At 39.5% G+C, this 12500-nt stretch overlaps 1 protein-coding gene across 6 annotated transcripts in view; it reads right to left on the reverse strand.

Annotated features, from left to right (window-relative positions):
• Positions 1-3232: 3232 nt before the first annotated feature.
• LOC119580367 overlaps positions 3233-12500 on the reverse strand; it is a 31590-nt gene continuing 22322 nt past the window's right edge. For all 6 annotated transcript variants that reach the window (XM_037928479.1, XM_037928480.1, XM_037928478.1 and 3 more), the window contains 4 exons: positions 9837-10024; positions 7900-8036; positions 5237-5349; positions 3233-3552 (listed from right to left, as the gene is read on the reverse strand). In XM_037928479.1, coding sequence (XP_037784407.1) covers positions 3284-3552; positions 5237-5349; positions 7900-8036; positions 9837-10024 — 707 coding nt within the window. In that variant the 3' untranslated portion in view covers positions 3233-3283. The remainder of the gene's footprint in view (positions 3553-5236; positions 5350-7899; positions 8037-9836; positions 10025-12500) is intronic.

Genomic DNA, 12500 nt, shown 5'->3' on the forward strand with positions numbered 1-12500 from the left:
TCTTTTCCCCTCATTCTTCCTTCCCTTCCTCTCGCTTCTATCTCCCTCTTTCGTTCTCTTTTCCCTTCTACTCCCCTCCCTCCCTCTCTCTTTCTCCCTCCCTCCCTCTTTCTCTCTCCCTCATCCTCCCTTCCCCCCCGTATCTATTTCATCTCTACCGCCTCTCTATCTCCCCTTCCGCCTCTACGGTGCTCCTCCTCCGCCTTCTTTTTCGCCTCCTCCTGCGTCCCCTCCTTCTTCGCCTCCTCCTGCGCCTCCTTCTTCTGCGCCCCCTCCTTCGCCTCCTCCTTCGCCTCCTCCTTCGCCTCCTGCTGCGCCTCCTGCTGCTGTGTATCGACGCTGCCCCTGTGGTTGCTGTCCGTCGGCGACTCGAGCTTGAGGGCCGCCTTCTCCTCCGCGTCGAGGGCGTCTCCTCCCCTCGCCCGTGACACCGCCCCGTTCGCTGGGACTGAGGGGAAAGGGGAAGGAGAGACGGGGTTAGAGGGGGAGGAGGAGGAGGAGGAGGAGGAGGAGGAGGAGGAGGAGGAGGAGGAGGAGGAGGAGGAGGGAGGAGGAGGAGGAGGAGGAGGGGGAGGAGGAGGAGGAGGAGGAAGAGGGGAAGGAGGAGGAAGAGGGGAAGGATGAGGAGGAGGAGGAAGAGGGGAAGGATGAGAAGAATGAGGATTGGAAAAATGAGAAGAACGGGAAGAATTAGAAGAATGAGAGGAAGTTCAAGGGGAATCGGATGACAGTTTTTATCATGTTTGTGTATTATTGTAATTTGTTTCAATTACTTATTTCTTGTTTTACAAAAAAAAAAAAAAAAAAAAAAAAAAAAAAAAAAAAAAAAATATATCATATCTATCTATACTATCTTTATTATGATCATATACTCGATATATCATATTGTTATTAACCACGTTCCCATAAGACCCATTTGTAAAGAAAACCTGAAAAAAATCCATCAGCCTCGGGAAAGAGAAAGGAAGAGAAGATAGATGGAGAGATGAGAGAGGCGGAGAGAAAGAGAGGAGGAGGAGAGGAGGGAAAGAGGAGGAGGAGGGAAAGGAAAGAGAGGAAGGAGAGGAAGGAAGAATTGATGAAAATGAAGAACGGAAGATTAGAAGATGAGAGTTAAATCATGACGTTTAAGTAGAGAATATATGAAAAAAAAAAAAAAAAAAAAAAAAAAAAAAAAAAAAAAATTATATATTTATATTTTTTTATATTATATTTTATATAAAAAAAAAAAAAAAAAAAAAAAAAAAAAAAAAAAAAAAAAAATATACATAATAAAATATTTAAATAAAATAAACCAAACTCTAAGATTAATCTCAAAAAAAAAAAACTCTAGGATTTACAAAATAAAACGAAATCCTTAAAGGAATCTAATTTATAATAAAAACAAACATATCATAAGATATTATTTAATAAAAAGAATTCTTTAATATTTCTAACAACTCTCTAATAAATATAAAAAAACATACTCAAAAATTACATTAACACCTATCCCGCTCAGAGAGATGGTACGTATAAATGACGGATGACGTAATGTACGGTATGTTACAGTGATAAGTAATGTGTAGTGACAGTGTAAGTATGTGTGAGTACAGGAGTGAAAGTATGTGAGTACACAGGATATAGTATGATGTGAGTGAAAGGGTGATAAGGTATTGTGAGTGACAGGGATAAGTATGTGTGAGTAACAGGGTGATCAGTACATGTGAGTGACAGGGTGATAAGTATGAGTGAGTAACAGGGTGATAAGTATGTGTGAGTAACAGGGTGATAAGTAATGTGAGTGCAGGGTGATAAGTAGTGTGAGTTACAGGTTGATAAGTATGTGTGAGTAACAGGATGATAAGTATGTGAGTAACAGGGTGATCAGTACATGTGAGTAACAGGGTGATAAGTATGTGTGAGTAACAGGGTGATAAGTATGTGTGAGTGACAGGGTGATAAGTATGTGTGAGTGACAGGGTGATAAAGTATGTGTGAGTAACAGGATGATAAGTAATGTGAGTGAACAGGGTGATAAGTATGTGTGAGTAACAGGGTGATAAGTATGTGTGAGTGACAGGGTGATAAGTATGTGTGAGTGAACAGGGTGATAAGTATGTGTGAGTAGGTAAAGGGTGAAAGGTATGTTGTGAGTTACAGGTTGATAAGACAGGGTGATAAGTATGTGTGAGTAACAGGGTGATAAGTATAGTGTGAGTGACAGGGTGATAAGTATGTGTGAGTAACAGGGTGATAAGTATGTGTGAGTAACAGGGTGATAAGTATGTGTGAGTGACAGGGTGATAAGTATGTGTGAGTGACAGGGTGATAAGTATGTGTGAGTAACAGGGTGATAAGTATGTGTGAGTAACAGGGTGATATATGTGAGTGACAGGGTGATAAGTATGTGTGAGTAACAGGGTGATCAGTACATGTGAGTAACAGGATGATAAGTATGTGTGAGTGACAGGGTGATAAGTATGTGTGAGTGACAGGGTGATAAGTATGTGTGAGTGACAGGGTGATAAGTATGTGTGAGTAACAGGGTGATATATGTGAGTGACAGGGTGATAAGTATGTGTGAGTGACAGGGTGATAAGTATGTGTGAGTGACAGGGTGATAAGTATGTGTGAGTGACAGGGTGATAAGTATGTGTGAGTGACAGGGTGATAAGTATGTGTGAGTAACAGGGTGATAAGTATGTGTGAGTAACAGGGTGATAAGTATGTGTGAGTAACAGGGTGATAAGTATATGTGAGTAACAGGGTGATAAGTATGTGTGAGTAACAGGGTGATTAGTATATGTGAGTAACAGGGTGATTAGTATATGTGAGTAACAGGGTGATTAGTATATGTGAGTAACAGGATGAAATGTGAGACGGGGTTTTACGTAGGGTTATGTATGGGGTTAACAGCGTGCTACAAGGGAGCTACAGAAAAGGTATTGTGGAGTTAAGTTGAGCTGTTGGGGGCCTGTAGGAGGAGTACGTGGGTGTACAGAGCGCTACAGAGGGATTACAGGAAGGTTATGTAAGATTATAGGGAGTTACGTGGGAGGAGAACCACAGGGATGCTACAGGGAGGTTACAGTGTGGTTACAAAAGGATCACAGATAGATAGATAGATAGATAGATAGATAGATAGATAGAGAGAGAGGGTGAGGGTGAGAGAGAGACCGAGCGAGAGCAAGAAAGAGAGAAAACCAAACACAGACAAAGACAAATACAAAGACTAGACAAGACAAGACACACAGACACAACCATGAAAAAAATAAATAAATAAATAAAAATATTTTTTTTAAAATCAGCCAACCACCTCACCGAAACTCTCGTAACAAATATTCACGACGCTCTGCACTGTGTTCGACGTGCCCGGAGGCGAGATCTTGGAGGCGTAGACGACGATGGCGGTGTACCCGAGACCGTAGCAAGGGCCATTCAGGAATTCCACCAGCAGCGTCGCCCACGCGGGACCGTAGGCACCCACGACCGAGAGACCCAGGAGGCGGAAGATGTACAGGAAGAACACGAGGGAGGTTACCTGCTGCGCCCCCATCTTCCTGAGGAACCAACCTGAAGGAGGGAGAGAGAGAGGTGAGGAAGGGGAAGATAAGGAAAGGAAGGAGAGAGAGAGAGAGAGAGAGAGAGAGAGAGAGAGAGAGAGAGAGAGAGAGAGAGAGAGAGAGAGAGAGAGAGAGAGAGAGAGAGAGAGAGAGAGAGAGAGAGAGAGAGAGAGAGAGAGAGAGAGAGATAAGAGAAAAAAGGAAAAAAGAGAAAAAAGGGAGAAACAGAAAGAGAAAAATGGAGAAAAGAAAAGAGAGAGAGAGAAAAGGGAGAAAGATAAGAAAAGGGAAAAAGGAGATAAAAGTAAAGAAAGTAAACAAACAACACAAAAGAAAAACGAAAAAGGAAAGAGAAAGCGAGAAAATAAAAACAAGAGAAAAAAAAGAAGAAATATTTTAAAAAATCATTTGAGAAAAGAGAGAAGAAAGGGCGAAGGAGAAAGACAATAAATACTAATAAATAAATAATAAAACAAATGCAAGAAAGTAAGCGATGAAAAAAGTGATAAAGTGATAAAGGAAGAAAGACGAAAAAGAGAAAGAAACGTACGTGATGAAAAAGAAAAGAAAAGAAAAAGTAATGAAAAGACGAAATAAGAAGAAGAAGAAGAAGAAGAAGAAGAAGAGAAAATATAATACTATACGTGACGGGAAAAAAGAAACATGAAAAAAAAAAGGATGAAAGAAAAGAGAAAAGAGAAAAAGAAAAAGAAGAAGAAAAAAAAAGAAACGAGAGCCATGACCTCTCATTTAAGACAAAAAACAAAAAAAAACGAAAAAAAACGAAAAAGACAAAAAAGAAAAAAAAAAAAAACAAAAGAAATAAAGAAAGAAAATAAAATAATAATAATAATAATAATAATAATAATAATAATAATAATAATAACAATAATAATAATAATAATAATAATAATAATAATAATAATAGACAAACTCCCAAGAACGACCGATCCCTGACCTCTCAGCAAAGTCTCCTCTAACTTTACTCTAACTTGTAGCTCTAAATTTGGAGCTTAAGAGCTTAAAGGCTTAACTCCTGAAATCACGTTGTGTGACATGATCGATCGATATCGGGCTGATAGATAATGTCTTTGAGTCTCTTTCTCTCTCTCTCTCTATCTATGTCTTTCTCTTTTTTTCTCTCTCTCTCTCTTTCTTTCTTTCTTTCTCTCGTTCTCTCTCTCTTTCGCTCTATCTGTATATCACTTTCTCTCTCTCTCTCTTTTTTTTTTTTTTTCTCTCTCTCTCTCTCTCTCTCTCTCTCTCTCTCTCTCTCTCTCTCTCTCTCTCTCTCTCTCTCCTCTCTCCCTCTTTCTCTCTGCACCCTACCCCCCTTCACTATACTCACTACAAAAGATACTTCACAATATAGAGATATTCACTATAAAAAATATTTTACTTGATGCTTCCCTATAAAAGATACTCAGTAAAAATACTATAAAAAAGATACAAAAAAAGCTACTTTTTACAAAAGACACTTTACTATAAAAAGATACTCACTATAAAAGAAAGATAATCACTATAAAAAAGATACTCACCATAAATAGACGCTTCACCATAAAAAAAATTACACCAGAACACACTTCACAACACTTCTCTATAAAAAAAAAAGATACAACCAAAAAGATACTATAAAAAAGATACCACAAAAAAGATACTATAAAAAAGATACAACCCAAAAAAAAGATACTCACTATAAACGAACATGAACGGCGCCTCGATTGCACACTGAACGAATAACGTGAATCCTTGTAGAAATTTCATGTAACTCATGGCCGACGTTCCTCGGCTCATGTCTTCTTGCATGCTGTGGGGGGGAGGGGGGGAGGGGGTGTTAGATGGGTGTCACTTTGATTTGGGTTTTTTAATCTATTTATTTGTTTATTTAGTAAATTATTTATTTATCTATCTATCTATCTATCTATCTATCTATCTATCTATCTATCTATCTATTATTATTATTCCTTTTTCATTTATTATTATTATTAAATTATCTATTTATTATTACTGTTATTGTTGTTATTATTATCATTATCATTATCATTATTATCATTGTTATTCTTATTGTAATTATTGTCATTATTTCTTATGATCATTATCATTATTATCATTATCATTACAAATATTATTAGGAGAGTAGCATTTGTAGTAATGTTGTTTTGTCTTTTGCGAAGAGATGGAGGGGAAGTGAGGGAGAGATGGAAGGGGAAGAGGGAGGGAGGAATGGAGGGGGAAGGGGAGAAGGAGAGAGAGAGGGAGGAGGAGGAAATATATATATATATATACATATATATATATATATATATATATATATATATATATATATATATATATATATATATATATATATATATAGAGAGAGAGAGAGAGAGAGAGAGAGAGAGAGAGAGAGAGAGAGAGAAAGACAGGCAGGCAGGCAGGCAGACAGACAGAGATACAAAATGAAAGACAGAGAAAGAGAGAGAGATAGAGATAGAGATAGATAGATAGATAGATAGATAGAGAGAAAGGGACAGAGAGAGAGAAACATATAAAACGAAAGACAGACAGACAGAGACAGACAAACACACAATCAAAACAGAACACGGAACATACAGACGCAAACACATTACGTAAATTAATAATAACCAAACTTTTCACAATACACTTCGTAAATCAGTCAACAAACGACTAAAACAAAATTCGAACAAAAAATGGATTTATCTAGAATCTCACGGGCGATAAGATACAACGGATGAAAAAAGAAAACGATACAAGAAAAGACACAAACAAACACACACAATCAAACAAACACACACACACACACACACACACACACACACACACACAAGCACACACACACACAAGCACACACACATGCTATGAATATCATGAAAGGAAAAGAAAAGAAAAGAAAAAAAAAAAAAAAAAAAAAAAAAAACATGAACAAGAATACCACAATATTAGATTACCATGGACACGAGCCTAAAACATCATCAAAACGACCACCACGACCCTAAAATGCCTTCAAAACGACCACCAAGAGCTTAAAATACCTTCAAAACGACCACCACGAGCCTAAAATACCTTCAAAACGACCACCACGAGCCTAAAATACCTTCAAAACGACCACCACGAGCCTAAAATACCACCAAAACGACCACCACGAGCCTAAAATACCTTCAAAACGACCACCACGAGCCTAAAATACCATCAAAACGACCACCACGAGCCTAAAATACCTTCAAACGACCACCACGAGCCTAATATACCTTCAAAACGACCACCACGAGCCTAAAATACCTTCAAAACGACCACCACGAGCCTAAAATACCTTCAAAACGACCACCACGAGCCTAAAATACCTTCAAAACGACCACCACGAGCCTAAAATACCACCAAAACGACCACCACGAGCCTAAAATACCACCAAACGACCACCACGAGCCTAAAATACCACCAAAACGACCACCACGAACCTAAAATACCTTCAAAACGACCACCACGAACCTAAAATACCACCAAAACGACCACCACGAGCCTAAAATACCACCAAAACGACCACCACGAGCCTAAAATACCACCAAAACGACGACCACGAGCCTAATATACCTTCAAAACGACCACCACGAGCTTAAAATACCTTCAAACGACCACCACGAGCCTAAAATACCACCAAAACGACCACCACGAGCCTAAAATACCTTCAAAACGACCACCACGAGCCTAATATACCTTCAAAACGACCACCACGAGCCTAAAATACCACCAAAACGACCACCAAGAGCCTAAAATACCACCAAAACGACCACCACGAGCCTAAAATACCTTCAAACGACCACACGGCTAATACCTTCAAAACGACCACCACGAGCCTAAAATACTTCAAAACGACCACCACGAGCCTAATATACCTTCAAAACGACCACCACGAGCCTAAATACCACCAAAACGACCACCACGAGCCTAAAATACCTTCAAAACGACCACCACGAGCCTAAAATACCTTCAAAACGACCACACGAGCCTATATACCTTCAAACGACCACCACGAGCCTAAAATACCACCAAAACGACCACCACGAGCCTAAAATACCTTCAAAACGACCACCACGAGCCTAAAATACCACCAAAACGACCACCACGAGCCTAAAATACCTTCAAAACGACCACCACGAGCCTAATATACCTTCAAAACGACCACCAAGAGCCTAAAATACCTTCAAAACGACCACCACGAGCCTAAAATACCTTCAAAACGACCACCTTAAAACAAAACAAAACGACCACCACGAGCCTAAAATACCACCAAAAACAACATCAAAACGACCACCACGATACCAACGGCGAGACAAACAAATAAATAATAGTTACCTACATGAATATAAAGTTGGCCACGACGCCATCAAAACATCCGTTCATGATGACGAAGCAACAGAAGATGAAGAACCGGACGTCACTTAGAAGAGGTCGTAGGTTCTTCAACATCGCGGTGTCTGACTTCATTTCTGGGACCTGGGAGGGAAGGGAGGAGGGAGGGGAGGGTGGGGGGAGGGAGGAAGGGGCAGGAGGGAAGGAGGGAGGGAGGGAGGGAGGAAGGGAGGGAGGGAGGGAGGGAGGGAGAGAGGAGAAGGAGGATGGAGGGGAGGGAGGAGAGGAGGACAAAGGAGGGAGAGGGAAGGAGGGAAGATGGAGAGGAGGGACGGAGGAGGGAGAGGGAGGGAGGGAAGGTGGGAGGAAGGAACAAAGGAAGGCGAGGGAAAGTGGGGAATGAGAGAAATAGACGGAAAGTGGGAAGGAGGGATGAAGAGATGGGAAGGGAGGGATAAGGGGGGGAGGGAGGGAGGGAGGGGGAGGGAGGGAGGGAGGGAGGGAGGGAAGGGAGGGTGGGAAAGAGGGATAGACAAGGGAGAGAAAATGGGTGGGAAGGGGGATGGGAAGGGAGGGAAAGGAAGATGAGACAAGAGAGAGAAAGAGAAGGAGAGAATGATGAGGAAAACAAGAGGAGGGAATGAACGCCATATAGGGAGAGGGAAGGAGGGAGAAGAGAGAGCGAACGTTAACGTACACAGTCTACCATGAATAAATTGTGTGTGGACATTTATGCATAATACACACACAACACATACACACACACACACACACACACACACACAAACACACACACACACACACACACACACACACACAAACACACACATATATGTATATATATATATATCAAAAGTTATGTTTTTATCTGCGTAGAAGTTTGGCAAGATCTGCAATAGCCGAATAGTTTTGAATACCCAATAAAGGGAAAGTTATTTCTTGGTGAATTTCTGAACGAGAATATATGTCGCCATAACTTTTATGATTTCATAAAAAGAAATGTTTTTTTTTTTTTTTTTTTTTTTTAACGATACTGGTAAAAATGAAGATTCATAAATAAATGTAGGTCGTGAAAGAAAAAAAATGTTTTGGAAAATAGATAGAAGAGAACAAGTGAACATTGATTTTTATATTCTCTCTCCCTCCCTCTCCCCTTCCTCTCTCTCTCTTCCTCTCCATTTCTCTCTCTCTCTCTCTCTCTCTCTCTCTCTTTCTCTTTCTCTCTCTCACTCACTCACTCACTCGCTCTCTCTCTCTTTTCTCTTCTCTCTCTCTCTCTCTCTCTCCCTCTCTCTCTCTCTCTCTCTCTCTCTCTCTCTCTCTCTCTCTCTCTCTCTCTCTCCTCTCTTCTCTCTCTCACTCTCTCACGCTCTCTCCTCTCAATCATTTCTCTCTCTCTCTTTTCTTCTCTTCTCCTCTTTCTCTCTCTCCTCTCTCCCCTCTCTCTTTTCTCTTCTCTCTTCCCTCTTCCCCTCTCTCTCTCTCTCTCTCTCTCTCTCTTCCATTTTCCCTCCCCCACTTCCCTCTTTTATCTCTCACCTTCTATCTCCCTTCTACCCCTCCCCCCATCCCCCCCTCCTCCTCCCACTCCCCAACCAATCTTTCTCTCCCCTCCCCCCTCCCTTAAACCTCCCCCCTCCCTTACCCTTAACCTAAATCGTGCTTCCTCCCCCTACCCCATTCTCTTCCTCCCCCCCCCCACCTCCACCCCCATTCCATTCCCCTCATCCTTCCCTCAAACCCCTCACCCTTCTCCCCACCCCCAACCCCCCCTCCCTTCCTCTCCCCTACCCACCCCATTCCTCCACCCACCCTCCCCACCCCACCTCTTACTCCCACTCCCTACCCTCTCCCCTACCCTCACCCCTTACCCCCACCCCATTCCCCCTACCCACCCCCACCTCTCCCCCTCCCCTCCGAACCGAAGAGGCTTTCCCCACTTACCTTGAGCGTGGCAGCCGACAGGAGAATGTCAACGGAGCCGAGCAAGAAGACCAAGAGGAAGGCAGGTGTGTAGTCCTTGGTAATGGAAGTCCCAGACCACCAGTCGATGAGGTAGCCGCTAATGGGGCCCATCAGCCCCCATCCGACGGTTCCCCACGCTCGCTGCACTCCGAACGCCCCGCCTTCACCTGGGGGGGAGGGGGGAAGGTTGGTGGGGGAGGGGGGAATGGGGAGGTGGGGAGGGGGGAATGGGGAGGTGGGGAGGGGGGAATGGGGAGGTGGGGGAGGGGGTAATGGGGTGTGGGGGAGGGGTAAAGGGGAGGTGGGTTAGTTGGGAGGCGGATGAAAAGGGTGGTTATCAGGAGGTGGGTGAGTGGGTGGTTATGGGGAGGGAGGTGGATGAGAGAGTGAAAGAGAGAATGGAATAAAGAGCGGATGAGAGAATGGAAAAAAGAGCGGATGAGTATGTTCATAGGAAGCCACGACGTATAATGAAAGAAACGCATGAAGAAGGCGCATGAAGGAATTCACGAAACACAAAAGTGTGACAAGTATGAGGCGAGGATATGGCGAACGAGGTAGATAGAGGGTAAACGAGAAAGAGAATGAGGAGAGAATAGAATAAGGCAGACAATGAGACGAAAAAGTGAATAAAATTTAAAAATGAGAGAAGGATGAGGAGAAGAATAAAGTTATGAGGAAAGAATGAGGTAAATGAAGGATGAGAGAGGCAAAGAAAGATAGAAAGAGATATGTTGATGAGAAAAGAATTAAAATCCACATTTTCCTTTTTTATTTTTATGGGAAAAGATATGGAAGCATGTGAGGAAATAAAATGAGAAGATGGAAGCATGTGAATATAGATATATATATGAAAATAAAGATAAGGTAGATAGGAATTACAATAACAATTTCATTTATTATTATTATTATTATTATTATTATTATTATTATTATTATTATATCATTATTATTATTATTACTATTATTACCATTATTATTATTACTATTGTGTGTGAACAGAATTTAAACCTTCTAAAAACTCCAACAAGTTAAAAATAAATATTAGTAACAAACAAAAAGGCAACAAAACATAGAATTCCCTTGGACGTAGAAAATCAACCCTATTAAAGCTTTTATTCAATTATTTAATAAAATTGCTTTGAAAACAAAAATGGAAATGTGTCCAGCGTTCATGATGATAATTTTTGCCATAAAAATTATATAATTCAGAATAAGATAAACATATAGAGAGACGTGAATGTGTCTATGTTTATATATATATATATATATATATATATATATATATATATATATATATATATATTATATATATTATATATATATTATATATATATATATATACTATACATATTATATAATATGTATATATACTATATTATATATATATATATATATATATATATTATATATATATATATATAGTATTATATATATATATATATATATATATACATATATATACATATATATATATGGGATGGTGTAGTATGATATAGCATTATGTAATATATAATATATATATAAGAGAGAGAGAAGAGTAGAGAACAGAGTATACATTTTCCATAGTTACTTTTATTCATTTTTAATTTTTTTTCTATATAAACTGCGTTGCATAAATAGGTCAAGTACTCATATCCCTATCAAAACTAATACATTTTATGTAATAATATAAAATACCTCTAATGTTTTCATTTTAAGCATTCTAAGCAAAGCTAACATTTCATTTATATATTTTTTGTACATTTAATGGTCCCGATTTCACCCAAACTGTCACATTGCATTTGCTTAATAAGGCATAAAAAAACTCGATCGTCGATGCTATCATGCCAGCCTTTATAATTGATTAAACAAAATGCCTCTTGATTATAGTACATAAACTTTATTCCTAGATTGCAGAAATGACGCTATTAAACTAAATGGGACAGTGCCATTTACCCTAAATGTCCAATATATATTTTTTTTCTTTTTTTTTTAGTCAGTCCTTTCTCGGTCGAATAGATAGAATGCGGTTATTAGAGCATCAGATAAAATTATATATCTCTAAAAAAATAATAATATATAGGGTAAAATTATTATTATTATTTTTTTTTTCAGACTGTCGAGGAGCATGACATTCAACTTCTGAAAAATATATATGCATATTCCCTGCTTCTAAAACCTACGAATACATTTAAGGCTTCACTCGTACCCTACGAACACTAAAAGGGTTTCATTCGCACCAGAAGAGATTCATTCGCACCCCAATAATAAAATATATATTTTTTCTTCTTCTTAAACTCACCCCATCGTATATATAATCATTAAAAGACGTTCTATCTGGAAGATCTTTTTTTTTCTGAATTTGATTACCTATTTTAACGAGCAAAATCCATTTATTCACTGAAATGTTAATGTTTATAGACAAGGTTGTGTCGAGTGTCGGATTTTCGGACGAAGCTCCTGATTTCGAAGCTTCAATCAACTCGTTACCGTTCTATGTAAAATGCTTCTCTAAACTGATGTCAGATTTTGTGATAATATATTGAATAATTGGGTTTGTAACGTTATAAATAGCAAGGCTGTGATGTTTTATTTTGACAAACAGCATATAAATATATTTATCTAGATTCGAGAGAGAGAGAGAGAGAGGAAGAGAGGGAG

Source organism: Penaeus monodon, chromosome 13 (assembly GCF_015228065.2).
Source record: "Penaeus monodon isolate SGIC_2016 chromosome 13, NSTDA_Pmon_1, whole genome shotgun sequence".
In the NCBI taxonomy this organism is placed as follows: Eukaryota; Metazoa; Arthropoda; class Malacostraca; order Decapoda; family Penaeidae; genus Penaeus; species Penaeus monodon.